Here is an 18,363-nt window from a genome sequence, read left to right on the forward strand (position 1 = left end):
GATGAGTGTACCAGCCCGCTTTCCTCGTTTCCTCGGGCGCTTCTTCCAGGAAGTGGTGTAGGAGTGTTGGCACAGATAAACCGGAATATAGGGCTCAAAAAGTGGTGGAGGAGGCCTATAATCATCTCCTGTCTCCGTTTGTTTAAGAGTCAGGTCATACGATGCTTTGATTTCTAAGAGTAACTGGCGATTGTACACACGCAGAGCGAGGGCATTTTGGGATAAAATAGAAAAGGATAAGGCTAGCGAAAGCCAAAGCAAAGCTAGCAGAGTTGACTGACGTGTCGCCATGCATACTGCTGGCGCCATCTTCAAATCTCATGACCTAATGGACAGGTATTAACTGACAGCCATTGGTGAAGAAAAAAAAATTATTGTTGGTCTTTTTGAGAAAAAAGTCAAACTGTGGAAAATGTGGAGATTATGGTTGTTTCAGGACAAACGGCTGCTGTAGCGCCGACGGGTTAGTGAAACTAAGTGATCAGCTCTTATTGTGATACAACATAAATGCTCTTTATTGCACGAGGCTGTAACCTCACGTCATCACTGCAGCAAATCCAGCCAACTCTTCCACGTTTGTTTTTTCCTGCTGACCAGATGCAGCTTCCTGCACACTCTTCAGCCTCGTTATTACCAGCCTGTGTTTATGAGAGAGTAAAGAAATAATTTCCTTAAAATAAACTAGTTCTGATTTCACCAACTCATCTACACAAGGTGTTTTGTAGGAGGTGCAGTGGGCTGGATGACTCTACAGCACGTGGCGCTCATCTCACAGTTGAAGAAGCTCACAGTCGAGTATTGCTTTCGATAAAGAGGGAAAGCCACAGCGTGGTGGCAGCAGAGTGTCAGGAAGCTGAGGAGCATGTCGTGCCTGTGGGTCAGTCCACGCACATGTTTACACGATAGAGGTAACAGGACCAGACTGCAAGCTAAAATAAAGTTTGGGGCTCAAACATGAACCCAAATAACTGCCCGGAGGTGTTTCTGTGCCGTAGCCTGACTGTGACACACCGTGAATGTTTCAGTCTGCCATCACAGTCCACTGAAACTAAAAGTCAACAACCTGAATTCTTTATTTTACCAACAAAAACATGTCTTTAGTTTCTGTTCTTTGTAAATGATCCTTCGGAGGGTTGGTGCTTTACTTTTATGTGTTTATGAGTCACATCTACCTCTTTAAAATCCTTTCACCTCTTTGACAAGACCAAACTGTATGGAAGGGGTTCGGTTAAAGGAAACATGTCCCAGTTTAAACCGTGACGCTGCAGAAGCTGAAAGGAGGCGACTCGGTAAAAGAAGGAAAATTACTAAGTAGGAATTATTAGTCCGAAGATCCAGGGAGGGATTTCTAGGCTCATTAGAGAATCTAACAGATCAGGAAGTAAACACCTGCGTCAGGTTCTTTTAGCCATGTCACTGACAGTAAAAGTTTTATTGTGTTGGTTCTGATGCGTTTCAGCTGGATGTGTTCCAGGCTACGTCTTTAAATCGGTTTGAAATGCTGCTGCTGTAGGACCTCACACGTTTTGCCTGCTCTTCATCACTTTTAAAAACTCGGCCTTAACTTTTGGCGCTGTGCACAATCGCGCGCCGCCATATGTTGCAAACATGTCGTCGCCGTCTCGGCTCTTTGGGTCACTCGTTACAGGTCGTACCTTGTACTCACCTTAGCACCTGCACTCTGTGAGCCCCTCCCCTTTATTATTAACTCATGTACTTTCTTTCTCAGTGTAACCATCACCCAGTCTTTAGTAGAAGGTTGTGTACATTTACTTTATATCTTATCTGTGTTTAGTCCTCCGTCTTATCCCCGTGTTGGTTTACCTTTCTGTTGGTATTGAATCTGTCACCTGTTCAGTTAGTTCCTGTTTATGTTTTATGATTGTGTAAACTCCTTGCTTTTATGTTGCTTTTTACTCTACTGTGTACAGCGGCCTTGAGTGTTTTGAAAGGCGCTTTCAAATCAAATGTATTATTAACCTTAGTTTCATGTTTATTCTCTTCTTCATAAGTTCCCAGTAGCAAAGTTGAAGTGCTTCCACATCTCGTCTCCTTCGTCCTGCACTCTGGGTCCTAATCCTTCCTTCAGTACAGTGGTACATCAGCCTGATCCAATTAGGAAAGAGTTTTTCCAGACTTTAAGAAAAAGCTGTGCCTTTACGTTTGAACAAGGTTAAAAGAGAAAGAGGACATTTCTCCTTTCTATGAGCTGCAGATTCAAACCTGGGTTAAAGCTGGGTGTGGGGCCATGAAACCTGAAAACAGGATCACGTCCCACTGACACAAACTCACTGAAAAGCCGACTCTGATGGAACGACTCCGAGTCTCGGTTAAAAGTCAAACCTCTCTCTAAAACCCTAAACCCCCCAGCTGTTCAGGAAGGGCCCGAAACTATAACCATAAGTCAGCCAAAAACAAACCACCACCCACAAATATCTGGAGGACACACTGAGTTTGTACCATGATGAGGGTGGGTGTCAGAGGACTTCAGCAGACTGTGACCTTGGACTAAAACCACAGGTAGCCCCACCTGTCGGACGCCCTTTGCTGGTGCAGGCGGGCTGCAAGTAAAAATGAAGACACAGAGACCTGCGACACTCGGGAGCTTTAATGGTTCATCATTTACAGGTGTGTACAGAAACAACACAGCAGCACAGGAAGTTCAGTCAGCCACGGCCAGTCAGCAAAGGCTGAGAGCGCCGCCTGTTTAGTCCACAGATCACACAAACTCTTCCCCTCCACAGTCAGATCACATGACTCATTGATGCTCTATAGTCACGTGACCTCGATGCTCAAAGCTCATCAGAGGGGAGGACCTTCAGATGGAGCGTTCACACCAAACACGAAGGGAAGCTTTCACGCCATGACATCGAAAACGACGCAACACGAAGAGAGGCGAATGCGCTTTGATGCAATAAACAATGTATTCACTCGATCCTGCTGACAGGAAGTATGGCGAGAGCTCAGACGGACGCCAGAGGAATCGCAGTGTGAATGAGGCGGGAGTCGCACGATTTCTCTTCTTGTTCACTTTGAGCTGAACTGTGGATCCATCACACAGCTGAGTAAGTGCCATGGTAGCCTGTGCAGTTTGGCGCCAACGTAAAGGAGAAACAGGTCTTTGAGGTGAAAAATTACAGAAAGTTAATTTTTACGATGGACTGCGGGTCGGCTGAAGGGGGTTTTGAAAGAGGTGAGTCAACGTGCGAGGGTCTTATTGGACATCCTTCTTACTCACGACCTGCTGCTCTGATGAGTTGATTGTATTGAGCTAACCGCTGCCATGCTTTGCAGCGGTTCAGCCGGAAATGCAGCGAACGAGACGGGATTCAGATGAACTTAAATGGTTTGAAAGTGTCAAAAACAGGCCTTTGACTCTTTGCAGGTGGTCAAATGGAGCGACGGGGGGACGTGAATGCTGCACGCAGCGAGGTGAAACTTTGCTCTGTGGTTCGTGTGAACGCAGCTTTGGATCGGCGTGGGGAGCCTTACAGGGAGTGGGCCTCGTCCTGGATCTGCCTTCATGAGGAAACACCTGCAGCTGCTTGGGCAGGGTCTCGGTAACCTTTGAGCTGATCAGTAAGTCGTCATTGATGGATTCGTAGTGCTGTGATACAGACTATGAGCCGGTATGAGAGCTGATAACTTCCTGTGGTTGCTACATTGGACTCAGAGGCGTAGATGGATGCGTGATGGCGGCTGATGTTCTGCAGAAGCTTGGTGGTGCATCCCCAGCTTCAGATGCCCATGTAGGTGTTCATCTTCTCCAAGGCGTCGCAGACGGTGGTGAGGTCGCTGCGCAGGTCCTGCACCACGTCCTCGATGCTGCGGGTGTCTTTGAGCAGGTCGACGCTCTGAGTGTACGGGTTGTAGTACACAGAGAACGGGCGCTTTATTGTCTTTGCAAACTCTCTGTGGAAAAGGAAGCACGCACAGGAAGTCACGGCGGGCTCGGTCCAGGCAGGAGTTTAGTTCCTGTTCAGACTTTAAAACACTCACGATGCATTCAGGGACTACTCGCTGCTTACCTCATCTTCTCCTTGGCCTCCTCGAAGCTCTCCGACACGAAGTAAACCTCCTGGAAGGTGGTGATGAGACACTCCTGGTTACAGGTCGTCTTCGGGTCAAACATCTTCACACATGCCTTTTCAGACAGGGCATGCTGGGAAAAACATCAGGAGACAAACATCACTTCCACCATCTGTGTGTGCGTGCATGCATGTGTGTGTGTGTGCGTTGTGTGTGTGTGTGCGTTGTGTGTGTGTGTGCGTTGTGTGCGTTGTGTGCGTTGTGTGCGTTGTGTGTGTGTTACCCTCAGCTCTCCAATAGACGACAGTAAACCGGCTCCATAAGCTCTCAGCTGACCGTCCTGTTTGCACAGTCCGAACTCGATGGTGAAGAAATAACACTGAAACACAGGAGGCTCCATCACTGATTGATCTCTTTAAAAATGGTTTCTATGGAATCATGTCCAAACCTCTGTGTTAGAGACATCAGCTGAAGTTCAGATGGCCTGTGCTTTCATGTGATACCAGTTTGCACCACAGGTGGTGTAACCTCGCTAACCCTCACAAACAGAAGCTCTGAGCAGCAGCTGGGTGGGGCTTCTGTCCCATCTCTGTGATGTCATGGAGATGTATGACTATAAAAACTGTGTGAAACTGAGTCTTTAGAGCGCATGTCTTTGCATTGTTGATTCTGTTTTGTACTGAGTTAGAGGGCTTCAAAGTAACTGAGTACTTTTACTCTGTTACTCTAACAGAACAGATCCACTTTAAAGTGATGCTGTAAAGTTAAAACATGTTGGTGATGAAACATGTTTTTCTAGCGCCACCATCAGCTGACACTTCATCATTAAATAAGATGAGAATAAGACTCTCATCGTTCTCAAACAAAACATGAAAAAATTATTTTCTAAATAATATAATTAACATGTAATAGGGTATAAAATATTTAATGTCATACAGCTGCTATTTTTAGTACCATTACTCTTAAAGAGAGATTTATTTATAATTTTACTGATTTATTTCCATTTCTTTGATCCTAAGTCTTCTGTAAACCTCCCACAGCTGGATTTGAACCCTCTGCAGCATTACCATGACGATGAAACTCACTGTGGCGAGTTTCTGAACGTCCTCGTCAGACGCTCCCAGCGAGGCCAGACCGATCTCCTGAGAAAACTGGGCGAACTTTGGATCAGCCAGCAGGGGGACGTGACCCAGCAGCTCGTGACACGTATCTCTGAGAGGAGGTGGAGGAAAGAAGTGTCACTACAACTAGTGAATTTACAGAGAGTATTTTTCACCTTTTTGTCTGCGTGATGCTGAGCTGGAGATCATTAAACTTATCAAACTAGAGATGGATGAAAGCTGGATGTGAGGTGGAGGTACTCACGGCTCGGGGGTGTAGAGCGGGTCGGTGCTGTGCCGGACGTACTGAGTGCAGTTGAAGACTCTGTAGGCCAAACCAGCCAGGAAGTCTCTGGGAGACAGATAACCCGCCACCGGGCGAACGGTGAAGCCAGAGCGCTCTGAAACACACAGGAAGTCACACAGGAAGTGAGGTCATCACCCTGTTCAGCTCTGGCACGTTTTCATCCGTCAACAAACGTCACCGCGCAGGGATTATGTCATCAAAGAGGCGGGGCAGTCACCAACAGCGCTTCATGTTTCAGCAGAACTTCTGGAATCTGTAATATGACTCATGGGTCACCTGAGTCCAGGTGAGCGGCTTACCTGGACCCAACGTGTTCAGAGAGACGTACCTCTGAGGAAGAGTGAGACGTCCTCCAGCTGCGGGATGTTGTCCTCTCTGTAGCCACAGTGCTTAGTGAGCAGCGGTAGGTTCTTCAGGTACTCTTTGCAGGCGTGAGTCGGGTACAGTTTGGTCAGCTCTCTGAACACCACGCCCCACGTCCTCACCTCCTCCTCCGTGTACTCGATACGAGGGATGGGCTGCCCACTGTGGGGGGAAGGGCACATGAGACGTGAAACACTTGAGAGGTGAAACACGAGAAAACACAAGGACACGGACGAACATACTTACAACTTATAATTCATGGCCACTTCCACAAAGTACTTCCTGCGCTGGCGATAAACATTATCTTTAAACCCCTGACAGGAAGGAAGTGGACACACAGTCAGAGTACAGATATCCCATCATGCCCGGCTTTCTGCTACCTTCGCGTGCACCTCTGGGCTGCTTGGGGCTTTGCTGCCGTTCGTACGTCCCGCCAAGAAAGGCTGACATCTGACACGTCAGCTAGACCTCCTCCAGCGTGTCGAAGCCCCAAAGACGAATTTGTTGCGTGTATATTGAAGAGCGAGCAGGTGTCTGTAAAAATCCCCGCCTCTTCCACGTGAGGGGGCAGATGAGCAGCACATTGAACTCAGCACCTCAACTTGTAGTGAGGAACTCACTCTGCAGGTCTCACTTCCTGACCTACAGGCTGGACAGCTGCAGGCTCAGTTAAAGTTTCCTCTTGAATGAAAACAGCTGGAGGAGGTCCAGAGGTGCACAAGGAGATGAGCCTGAAGGCCTGAAGGAGAAACTTAACACCCTGACCTGCACACAAAGGCCCTAAACACTGCACTCTGCCCCCCTCTTTGTCTCGAGTGTAAGGGTGCGTTCACACCGAACGCGATAGACGCGACCAGAGCTTCATGTTTACATGTAGAGTCAATGGAGGAGCGCGACTGGGGGTCACGCGAAACTTCAGAAGCAGATTTGCGTTGCGAAAACGCTTTTCTGCCTGATTCAGGCAACCAAGTAGCGCGACTGACGCATCCGCGCTTATCGCGTCTACCGCTCGAGTTGGAAAAATCTCAACTCAAGCGTCAAGTCGCTCCGCAACAACCAATCAGGAGCCTGGTGACGTGATGCTCTGACCTAGTTCAAAGGGGCAGGTCCAGCCAAAGCCATTCATTCTAGCAATCAGTAGTTTTCTGATGAGGCAGCAGCTCTCCAGGGCAGAGACAATGTTCTTGTTTTTCTCCTCCTTCTCCCTGAGGCTCTTCCACTCTAAGCTGGGTCCTTTTTATTCCTGTCTCTCTGTAAATAGTTATATTTTATATATTTATGTTTAATGTTTTTCTGTTTGAGCATCTTAATATTATTTCAAATAAATTTTTGTAATGACTAATGTGCAACGCGTCCTTTACGCCGCTGCTCTGCTCTCCACAGTGAATAGAGAAGGGAGACGCTCTCTTCAAACGCTAGATCAACAGCTGCCATCTGGCAAACATACCGTCTGGCACTACTTCCTCCCACATTTCCGCTTCACGCGCGTGAAAATTGCATATTTTAAAGCGCGACCAATTCGCTTTGGACGCGCTTCGAGGTGCAAATGTGCACGCCACCAGCTAGGGGCGTCTGGCGCTTTTTGGTCGCGTCTATCGCATTTGGTGTGAACGCACCGTAAGATGAATTCACGCTGCAGGCGTCTGTGAGCTGTTCTTTATAAATAAAGTTGAACTGAAACGACTCACGGGATGGTCGGCGTCTAGCTCGGACCCGTACATCAGCACTCTGTGAGAGCACTGATCCAACTCAGAGATCTTCATGGGAAACCAGGGAACCTCGTCTTCATCTGAGGAGAACACAGAGAAGCCTCACAACGCTCAAACACTCACAACGCTTTGCCTGTCAGTCAAACTTTTACATTCATGCTTTTCATTTTACAGTGTGTATATCAGTCGATTGCAGACTGAGTCAGCTGAGTTCTGTTTTCTTGGCCCTCATAATTCAAGTATATAATCCTAGCTATGCTGGCTGCTGTAGGACAAACATTTTACTCAGCAAAGAGAAAATATTACATTTAGACCGTACTGTCCACGGTGGCCAGCATGTTCTACGACTGTTTGTGTATCAAACCATTTTTCTATTCACTATTTGAATAATATCGACAATTAGCAATAAATTAGGAAATAAAACATGGATACAGTTGATTAAATACTTTGCAATATTCCTTTTTTAAAAAAGTTTTACCCCTGAGTCTCCTCAAAAACTCCGTCCAACATTCATCTGTAGTGAGTCATTCCAGACAGGATCTGGCCAGTTTTTACTGTACCAGTCCACTGTTTACCTCAGAGGTCAATGCTTGGTGAGAAGCTCCGCCTTCATTTAGTCTTGAAGAGGCTGTAAAACTTTCTTAAAGGAATCTGATACGAAGTCGATTAAAACAGGCTCACTTCTGACTGTTGACAGCGATACTGAGCTGAGCTGTTGAGGATATCCTGAACTTTGCTGTTGGTAAGCGCTGCTATTTTAGCTGCTCTTAGCCTCTGTTAGTTGTTGATAGTGTCTGCTACCTGCTGTTAGTGTTTGTTAGCCTTTTTAGCTATTCTTAGCCTCTGTTAGCTGCAGTTTTAGCTGCTTTTAGCTCGTGTTAGCTGCTCTGTTAGCCTCTGTTAGCCTCTGTTAGCTGCTCTTAGCCTCTGTTAGTTTTTAATAGTGTTTGCTAGCTGCTGTTAGCGTTTGTTAGCCTTTTTAGCTATTGTTACCCTCTGTTAGCTGCAGTTTTTGCTGCTTTTAGCTTGTGTTAGCTGCTTTGTTAGCGTTGGTTAGCCTGTGTGAGCTGCTGCCATACAATGTGAGAATGTCAAAACTGTTTATCATAGGAAAAGTGTGATTTTTAGGACACTAACTGGCAAAATGTGACAATATCAGGAATAAATGGGCTAGTTTATGCATGTTTTCATGTGTTAGCTCCCTGACTTCAGCTCAGGAGATGAACTTGAGCTGCGGAGGAAGACAATGTATTTTGTTTAGATGTCGATGGCATTGTCTCTTTCCTTTCTGTTTTTGTTTCTTTGGTGAAGTGGATGCCTTCTCCAGCAATAAAACAGGTGTGATCCCATAAATGTTGCTCCACGGCATGCGAACACCTACGACTTCTCTTTTCCTCCACCTTTGGCGTTTTATGCACGTATCTAGAAACTGGCCACTCTTTTAGTCAAAACAAGATGAACTAATCAGGTACTACAGAAATGGCGGGGTGAGTGTGAAGTGATCCAATCACAAGTGACCTCCTTGTGCAGCGTTTGATCTGCTCCTTATAATCAGCGAGGGAGGGGCAATTCAGCCCACTCCCATGAAAACGCAACAGAAGAGGAAGAGAAGAAGAGATGCAGTCTTTGTAAACAGCGTGGAGAAACACTCACCTCTCAAAACACGACAAACTTTTAAATTTTAGATTTGAGTCACTAAATTAATTTCAGATTACATTGGCTGTAATCACATCACATTTAGTCGACTAAAACTAAAGCAGTAGCTGTAAAGACAAAAACAGAAAGCACCCAGAAATCCAGGTGTGTGCGTCTGAGCGCGCTCATACCTGCTTCGACACACCACACATGTGCTGGCGTATTGAAGGACACGATGTTCACGTGGTCTTTGAGGTGCTCCAGCAGCTCGTTGAATTCTTTCTTGCTGCAGCTGCAGTCTGCAAAGATCTCCACCTCGTTAGGAACTCGCTTCGACATCCGAGACTCGATGTGGTTCAGGTTCACATGCTTCTCCTGCGGGAGGACATGAGGAGAGAGAGGGTGAAGGTGGAGGCGGGGCAGAGGTTCAGGTGTGATCTGTTTTTGAGGGCTTCCTGACCTGAAACAGTCTGAGAGCTTTGACCAGACAGCCGACCTCGTTCTTCAGAGAAAACACCACCGCTGTTTTCCCAGAATCCTCGGCGCCCTCTTTGTCCAGCTTCTCGTTGATGGGACAGAAGGACGGACGCCTCGACTGACAGCAGCAACACAAACATGATGAAGAACGTGGGGTTATTGTGACATAATGAAGTGTTTAGAAGCATCAACCAATCAGCTCTCTGACTCTGCGATGGAGGTCTCATTTGGGCCCTCCCACTTGAAGGCACTACAACTGTGGATGTTAATGCTACTCTGCACCTGAGGGGGCAACAGTGAGTCAGCTCTCAGTCCAACGGTACAGGAAGCAGCAGCTCCAGGTTCAAGAGGAGTGTGCAGGCAGGGTGGAGTGGGTGGAGAAAGAGTGCCAGGGGTGAAAGGAAAGGTTTAAAGATGGAGGTGAAAGCTGCTGTGAAGGTTTGGAGATGTGGAGATGCTCGGATGTTCGTTGCGAGTGAGCAGTGTGGACAGAATCCTGTTATCAGGGGGACCGCTCAGACTCAGAGAGGCTGAGATGGTCTGAGCGTGTGCAGAGAAGGAAAGGTGAAGGGTGGAGCAGGAGGAGAAGAGCTCAGAGCTCAGAGGAGGTTCATGGATGCAGTGAAGGGAACATGCAAAAGGTCGGAGTGACAGAGGAGGATGAGTTGTCCGTGTCCTGTGCAGATTTAGCTCAGACTGCCACCAGCAGGGGCAGTGTTTGACCAGGAGTCAGGCTGAGGTGCTTCTGCTGCTGTGAGTGAATTTAAACTGTACCTGTGTGTCTGCAGGTCACCTGACCTTCATCAGCTGATGGAGCCTTTTCTCCACCCTAAACCTTTTTACCTGCGTGCTTTTGTTTTCGCTGCACAAACTAAAGCACGGTTCTGTTTCTGGTTGGGTGACTTCCTCTCAGTAACGCCATCGGTGTGATCGCTCCCTCTGATAGGCCGGCCTCATAAAGGTGTGAAGCTGTTATCTGATGCCAACGGCAGCGAATTTCCCCAGAGCTGCTGTTCAAACACACGGTGGCGGTGGCGTGAAGCAGCTTCCTCTGACAGCTGTTAGCGTCATGAAATAAAGATGTGGAGCTGTTGACGGATGCTCAGACAAACAGCCTGCAGCCTAGCAACCGACGACACGCACGACACGCCGCTTACCCAGAACTTTAAAGGCAAAGGCGCCACAGCGAGCACGGACAGACAACTCTGAGTACTCTGAGTACTCTGAGTGTACTCTTTACCTCATGCTGAGCCTGGACTTTACCCTTCGCTCTTCTTCAGTGTCTGCATTGCGGACGGTTTTTGTCTTTTGTGGACGAACATTGATCCCTGCAAGCCGACTGGCAGGAAAACGCTGCTTGCAAAGCTGCATGAAGGGAATATTTCACGTTTGATGTAAACAACACAGAGCCGTCAGCCTGACTGCAGGTCGTTCATGTTGGGCTAAAGAAAATAAAGAAATATTGCTTCAACACAGTCCAGAAACATTATTAAACATCATTTTAGGCTAATCGTTTCATGCTAGGGTGTAAATTTTATTTGCATTTGTTTTTCTGCACTTTGGATCTGCATTTGTCTGCTTGACAGATTTCCTGTTATTAGAAAAAGATGTTAACAGAGAAAACGGTGCAGCGATAAAAACAGAAATAAAAGGAATAAATCAATTAAAGTGAATGTAAATAAAGAGTATCACAGAAAGAACTTGGTAACATTAATTCATGTCACATCCATGTGTTCCTGTAGATTTTTTTTTGGCACATTTGGTCCTCCATAAAACAGAGGGTTGAATTAGACAGTGGAGATGAACCTTCAGTTATTGATCTGATCGCTCTGGGCAGTTTTTTTAATTGATTGATCTGTTTCTGCTGCCTGGATGAATACTGATTGGATTACTGCCTTGCTCAGAGGCTCTTCAGCAAGAAGGTTGTGCGGTTAGCCAATAAAGGTAAAAAAGTACTAAAAGTAGAAATAGATTAGTTTGACTTTGAATTTTTGGAGCAGAATTTGAGAAATAAAAAGTTTCTTATTATCTTCTCCTGATCAGCGATCAATAAAGTCCTGAAGCTGCTCTCAGCTACAGTACTCAAGTAAAAATACCCAGTTACTCTGAGAGGAAGAGGATGAAGACTCCTCACCATCTGTCCGCCGGTGTGCCGCTGCCGCTGATGCTGCTGGTCAAACATGGCCGAGTCCAGCGACAGCCCGCGCCGCGACCAGTACTTGCTGGAGAACATCATCATGGCCGGCTGCATCCTGGGGATGTGCTCGTCGTCGTCCTTCATCACATGGCCCGACGCCATCGGGAACCAGTGAGTGTATGAGTACCAGGACTCCAGCCTGCCGCTCTGCAGCTGCTCAGGAGGACGAAGAGGAGGATGCTGCTGCTGATGCTGCTGGAGCTGTGAGCCGCTGCCGACCCGCCTCCTCACAAATACTCCCCCAGGAGGGGGAGGGGAGGTAAGCTCCACCCACACAGACACCCACAGCAGTCTCAAAGTGGGCGAAGACTTTGGCTGCAGAGTGACATCATAGGAACACACGCACCAGCTCAGAGACGCACCTGAAAACACACACACTCGTTTTCACGCCTCCATGAGGACATTGAACTAATGTAACACTTTACCTGCTGTCTCACTCTAACCAGCAGGAGCTAATGCCTGACCCCAACCATGACCTAACCACAGCTGAGCCTTCAAAGCCAGGAGGACCACCATTTGTCCCCCAATTACTGGTCGTCACAAAGATGTTTAAACAAGCACACACACACACACACACACGCACAAGCACACACACAGAGACACACACACACACACACACACACACACACACACACACACACACACACACACACACACACACGCACACACAGACACACACACACACACACACACACACACACACACACACACACAGACACACACACACACACACACACACACACACACACACACACACACACACACACACACACACACACACACACACACACACACACACACACACACACACACACACACACACACACACACACACACACACACACACACACACACACACACACACACACACACACACACACACACACACACACACACAGACACACACACACACACACACACACACACACACACACACACACACACACACAGAGACACACACACACACACACACACACACACACACACACACACACACACACACACACACACACACACACACACACACACACACACACACACACACACACACAGCACACACACACAGAGACACACACACACAGACACACACACACACACACACACACACACACACACACACACACACACACACACACGCACACACACACACACACACACACACACACACACACACACACACACACAGACACACGCATACAAGTACATACACACACACACACACACACATACACACACACACACAGACACACACACACACACACACACACACAGACACACACACGCACACACACACACACACACGCATATGCACATGTACACACAGACACACACACAAACGCACACACACACACACACAGACACATGTACACACACAGACACACACAAGCACATACACACACACACACAGACACACGCACACAGACACACACGCAGACACACACGCACACACACACACAGACACACACGCACAGACACACACACACGCACAAGCACACACACACACACACACACACACACACACACAGGCAGACACACACACACACAGACACACACACACAGACACACACAGACACACACGCACAGACACACACACACGCACAAGCACACACACACACAGACACACACACACACACACACACACAGGCAGACACACACAGACACACACACACACACACACACACACACACACACACACACAGACACACACGCACAGACACACACACACGCACAAGCACACACACACACAGACACACACACACACACACAGACACACACACACAAACACACAGACAGGGAGCTGAGTGTTTAAAAGCCGTTCCCCTGACACACCTGGTCACGCCACCTGAGTGATTTCCTGCTGATGTCAAGTGTCATGTGACGGGAAGGACATAAAAGAGTAAGAAAGGCTCCACGGCTTCGCCCTCTCCAGCTCGGACGGACCATACCACTCCCACAGGTGAGGGGGGTCAGGCCGTGTTTCCTGCTCTCACACACCTTAAATACCTGCCTGTGTGTTCATAAATCCTGTGGCCCAATCACAGCTGACCTTCACTCACAGAAAGTCATATGACCACAAATCGAACTGATCACTTGTGGCGACTGGAGCCGATCAGGTGATGACGCCTCTGACCTTTACCTTACTCATAGCAGCAGCAGTGGAAGCTTAAATAGAAGCTGCTGATGTCATTCCAGCTCGGGTCACGTGATTCCCACCTGTACATTCTGCTGTGGCCCCTCCCCCGACTGGCGGACATCAGAGAGGGTGGTCTGGTTCGAATGTAAACATCTGCAGCTCTCAACTTAATGAGGTTTGAGTCTGGAACGGCACTGTGCTCTGATTTGTCATTTCAGATCTTAAACTTCAGTTTGAGGTTTCATCAGCTGTGAGCATGAGGAGCAGACTCTTCTATTAAACCTGTTGGGGGGGAAGCAGGTGATGGACGGCTGATGGTTGGCTGATAAACAGCCATCATGGCGGCGGCGCTTATCAGCGTGGACAATTTCCTGCCACACAGGAAATGAAAGCTGCATCAGGAGGAGCCGCGGCTGCTTTGTTCCTGAGGCTTTATGAGCTGATTGCAGGCGATACCTTCATCTTCCTCCTCCTCCTCTTCGCCTTTAACACCAAACTTCTTCAATCTAAGGAGGCGAGGAGGAGGAGGTGGTGAGGGGGAGGCGGAGGAGGAGGCCAGGAGATATCCAACAGTCACATGAAAGCAGCTGAGGTGACATTTGGAGCAAACAGGAGGAGGCGTGACATTTACGAAGATGAATCGAATCATTTCCTCACATTGATGCAAGCAGAGCTGCTGCCCTCCACCTCCACCTGCACCACCCCTCCCACTCTGACTGTGCAGTGGCACAGCTCTCTGATTTGAGCTCGGCCCTGCAGGTGCGTTTTCCTTCTTCGCTCCTTGACACGAAGTGAAAACTTCAGCTTCTGATATTCAGACGAAGCCGAGCATCATCGTAAATAATCTGGCCTCCTGAGACGAGCTGCGATGCTGGGTCTGACTGTGGTCTCCATGGTTACTGACAGGTCAGCTCCAATAAGAGAGAGAGATGGTGCTCAGTCCTTAACATATTTTAAGGTGGAAGCACACCTACAAAGAACAGCTGCTGATGTTTATGAGGACAAAGTTCAGCGTGTGTGGCTGGAGGTGAACATGGTGCAGTTGGACTCAGTGTCCCTGTATGCTTTTTTTTTTTTTAATATTATATTTTTATTGAAAAAGGACTTGTTACAATAAAGTGCATTGATATTATTTAGTCAAAAAAAGAAAAAAAAAGACTTTTTCTTAGTCCTTTTGTTTTACATTCAAATAACAAAAAGTGAACTCTGTGGCTTGACAGTGTATACGTAATGCAGCATGTTTAACTTATTTACATAAAGTACATTCAATACATATTATGAAGTAGAGGGTCGACCTGACATTATACAATACATGGGAGATACACAAATTCAGGGCTACTCTTACCTAAATTCAGGGCGGATGGGGGACACAAAGCCAATCCATTTATTCCATATTTTGTAGAATTTGTCTTTTCTAATTTTTAAGGAGAATGTCAATTTTTCCATTTTAAATATTTCAAAAACCACATTAAACCGATCCTCAAGTGTTGGCGGAGTTGGATTTAGCCACTTTCTGGTTATTGATTTTTTGCTGGCCGCTAATAGCGCTTGTAAGAGCTTTGTGTCCTCTCCCTGGACTGAGCCAGCAACCAGGCCCAAGTACAAATTTACAAAATTAATATCAAATTTTATCTTAAAAACCTCACACAGAGTTTTATGAATTCCCAGCCAGTAATTTTTTAAATTAGGGCAATCCCAAAAGATATGGTAATGATGTGCCTCTCCTGATCCACATCTTCTCCAGCATTCCGCTGTCCCATTTTTATATTTAGTTTGATCAGGGGTTTTGAAAAAACTAATAATATTCTTCCAGCAATGGTCTCTCCAACATAATGAACTTGTTGAGTACCAATGAAAGTTACAAATCCTCTCCCAGTTCTCGTTTGTTATACCCATCCCTAATTCCAATTCCCATTTGGTCTTAATATTTTGGGTAGTATCCTTCCTTGCCTGAAGAAGCACATCATATAGTTTGGAGATTGGTTTTCTCAGAGAACCAACATATGCTAATTTAACTATCTTAAAAATTCCCGACTCAACCGAGTTTGGGTTTGGGATACTGCAATATTTGTTAAAATAATCCCACATTTGAAGAAACCTGAAGAAATCTACTTGTCTTAAGCCATTTCTTATTTGTAAAGATTGGAAACTCTGTAGTGTCCCTTTATGTGTGAAGGAATGGAGTGTTGTTAGTCCGCTCTCTATCCAAGACTGAAATCTTTTATCACTTTCATTTGGTTTAAAATCTGTATCGTAAGCACACCATCTAAATTCTTTTAGTATTTGATCAGTACCACATATTTTAATCAATTTATTCCATATTTTTTAGAGTGTGGCTTATCCATGTTCCTTTACCTTCTAAACGGTCTGCCAGTTTTTTATCTGCAATTGAGGCTTGTAGTTCAAATTTGGAGGTTGTATTAAATTCTATGGATTTCCACTAAGCTTTCAAGTCAGGGTTACACCACTGCAGCAGAGTGATGATCTGAGATACATAATAATAGTATTTTAAACATGGGAGCATTGCCCCCCCTTTTGCCTTGCTTAACTGTAAAATACTAAATTTAATTCTTGGTTTTTTCCCCTGCCAAACAAAACGCAAACTCCATTTTTCCCATTCCCCAAACTGTGTTTGAGTTACTTCAACAGGTAAAGTTCTAAATAAATAGTCTTGGGAGTACATTCATTTTCACTGCTGATATCCTTGAATTTAAATTTAAGAAGTGCACCAGATTCCACCTATCTAAACCAGATGTCATGGCCTGTGACAAAGGACCATACTTTACGTGTGATAGATTGGAAATATTCTTAGTTAGAATTATTCCCAAGTATTTAAGTGTTTCAGCTTCCCAATTTATATTATTATTATTATTATTATTATTATTATTATTATTATTATTATTATTATCTCGTAAAGTTTTAGATGCCGTATAGTTTAGTGTCATTACCTGTGTTTTGTTTAGACAGTTCTCCAAAGTCGGATAGAGAGGACATCAACTCCTCAAATCATTCTTCAGGTTCCCTCAAAAAGACCAAGACGTCATCTGCAAACATTGCAACTTTTTGTTCTTCCCCAGCAATTACGATACCTTTAATTTTAGTATTGTTTCTTATAAACTGACCAAGAGGCTCAATAAAGAGTGCAAATAGAAGTGGTGAGACCGGACAGCCCTGCCTGGTCCCTCTTTCCAGAGTAAAAGATTCAGATAGATCTCCGTTGACTTTCACACAGGCCCTTGGTTTATCATAGAGGGATTGTGTTATTGAGATGAATTTATTGTGAAAACCAAAAGTCTTTGATACCCTATAAAGAAAAAGTCATCTGACTGAATCAAAGGCTTTCTCAGTGTCCAGTCCCACCAACACTGCCTGGATCTCTATTTATTTGTTCCATAACATGTAGGGAACGCCTTATGTTGTCCACTGTTTGCCTTTGTTGGATGAAACCACACTGGTCCAGGTCTATTATATCAGGTAAAATTTTTTCAAGTCTCCGTGCCAAGATTGCTGTAAATAGTTAATAATCCAAATTTAATACATTGATCGGTCGATAACTGCTACATTCTGTCCTATTTTTACCCTCCTTGGGAATGATGGAGATAACGGCTTCCTTCCACGAGGAGGGTAGTTGACCCTTTTGCATAACCCAGTTGAATGTTTTCAGTAAAATAGGAAACACTTCCTCTTTCAGCTTTTTGTACCACTCTGCAGTTTACCCATCCGAACCCGGAGTCTTGCCTACTTTTAATTTAGATATTGCCAGGTGAAGTTCTTTGTTTGTTATTGGTTGGAGTAAACTTTCGTTTTGGATATTTGTTAGAGTTGGTAGTTTTAATTCATTCAAAAAATTATCCATTTTTATTTCATCCGTTGTTTGTGATTGAGTGTACAGTTCTTTATAGAACAACTCAAAGCTCTCTTGAATTTTCTCTAATTGATTTTCAATGATTTTTGTTTGAGGGTTTTTTATTTAAAAAATTGTGTTTTCCAGTCTCTGTTTACGCAATTTATAGGCTAAGAGATTAGAGGATTTGCTTGCTATCTCATAATATTTCTGCTTTAAAAGAACAATTTTCTTTTGAGTTTCTTGCGTATAGATTTCATCAATTTCAACCTCTATTTTTTTTATTTCTTTTTTTTTTTTTTTTAATCTCAGAATTACCTTTGTATCCACCCTCCCATTGTAGTTGTTTTAACTTTGCCTGAAGGTTGACTCATTTTTGCAGCTTTATCTTTTTCAGATGAGAAGTCATTGAAATTATTTTTCCTCTCATTACTGCCTTTAGGGTGTCCCATAGTATAATCTGTGACACTTCCTCATTGTCATTTAATTCAAGAAAATCCTTTATTTCTTCTCTTAGCTTTTGTTTTAATATTGGATCATTTAGTATACTGGAGTTCAGTTTCCGCAG

At 45.4% G+C, this 18,363-nt stretch overlaps 1 protein-coding gene across 1 annotated transcript; it reads right to left on the reverse strand.

Moving 5' to 3' along the window:
• Positions 1–2,603: 2,603 nt before the first annotated feature.
• tph2 (tryptophan hydroxylase 2 (tryptophan 5-monooxygenase)) lies at positions 2,604–16,998 on the reverse strand. Its single transcript, XM_031728447.2, has 12 exons — positions 16,900–16,998; positions 11,755–12,179; positions 9,604–9,738; positions 9,335–9,518; positions 7,488–7,588; positions 6,046–6,113; positions 5,765–5,961; positions 5,395–5,530; positions 5,115–5,241; positions 4,313–4,408; positions 4,029–4,162; positions 2,604–3,912 (listed from the first exon to the last, which is right to left on the reverse strand). The coding sequence occupies exons 1-12, from the start codon at positions 16,943–16,945 to the stop codon at positions 3,738–3,740; spliced, it is 1,824 nt and encodes a 607-aa protein (XP_031584307.2). The 5' UTR covers positions 16,946–16,998; the 3' UTR covers positions 2,604–3,737.
• Positions 16,999–18,363: the final 1,365 nt, after the last annotated feature.

This window comes from Oreochromis aureus, linkage group 7 (assembly GCF_013358895.1).
Source record: "Oreochromis aureus strain Israel breed Guangdong linkage group 7, ZZ_aureus, whole genome shotgun sequence".
Lineage (NCBI taxonomy): Eukaryota > Metazoa > Chordata > Actinopteri > Cichliformes > Cichlidae > Oreochromis > Oreochromis aureus.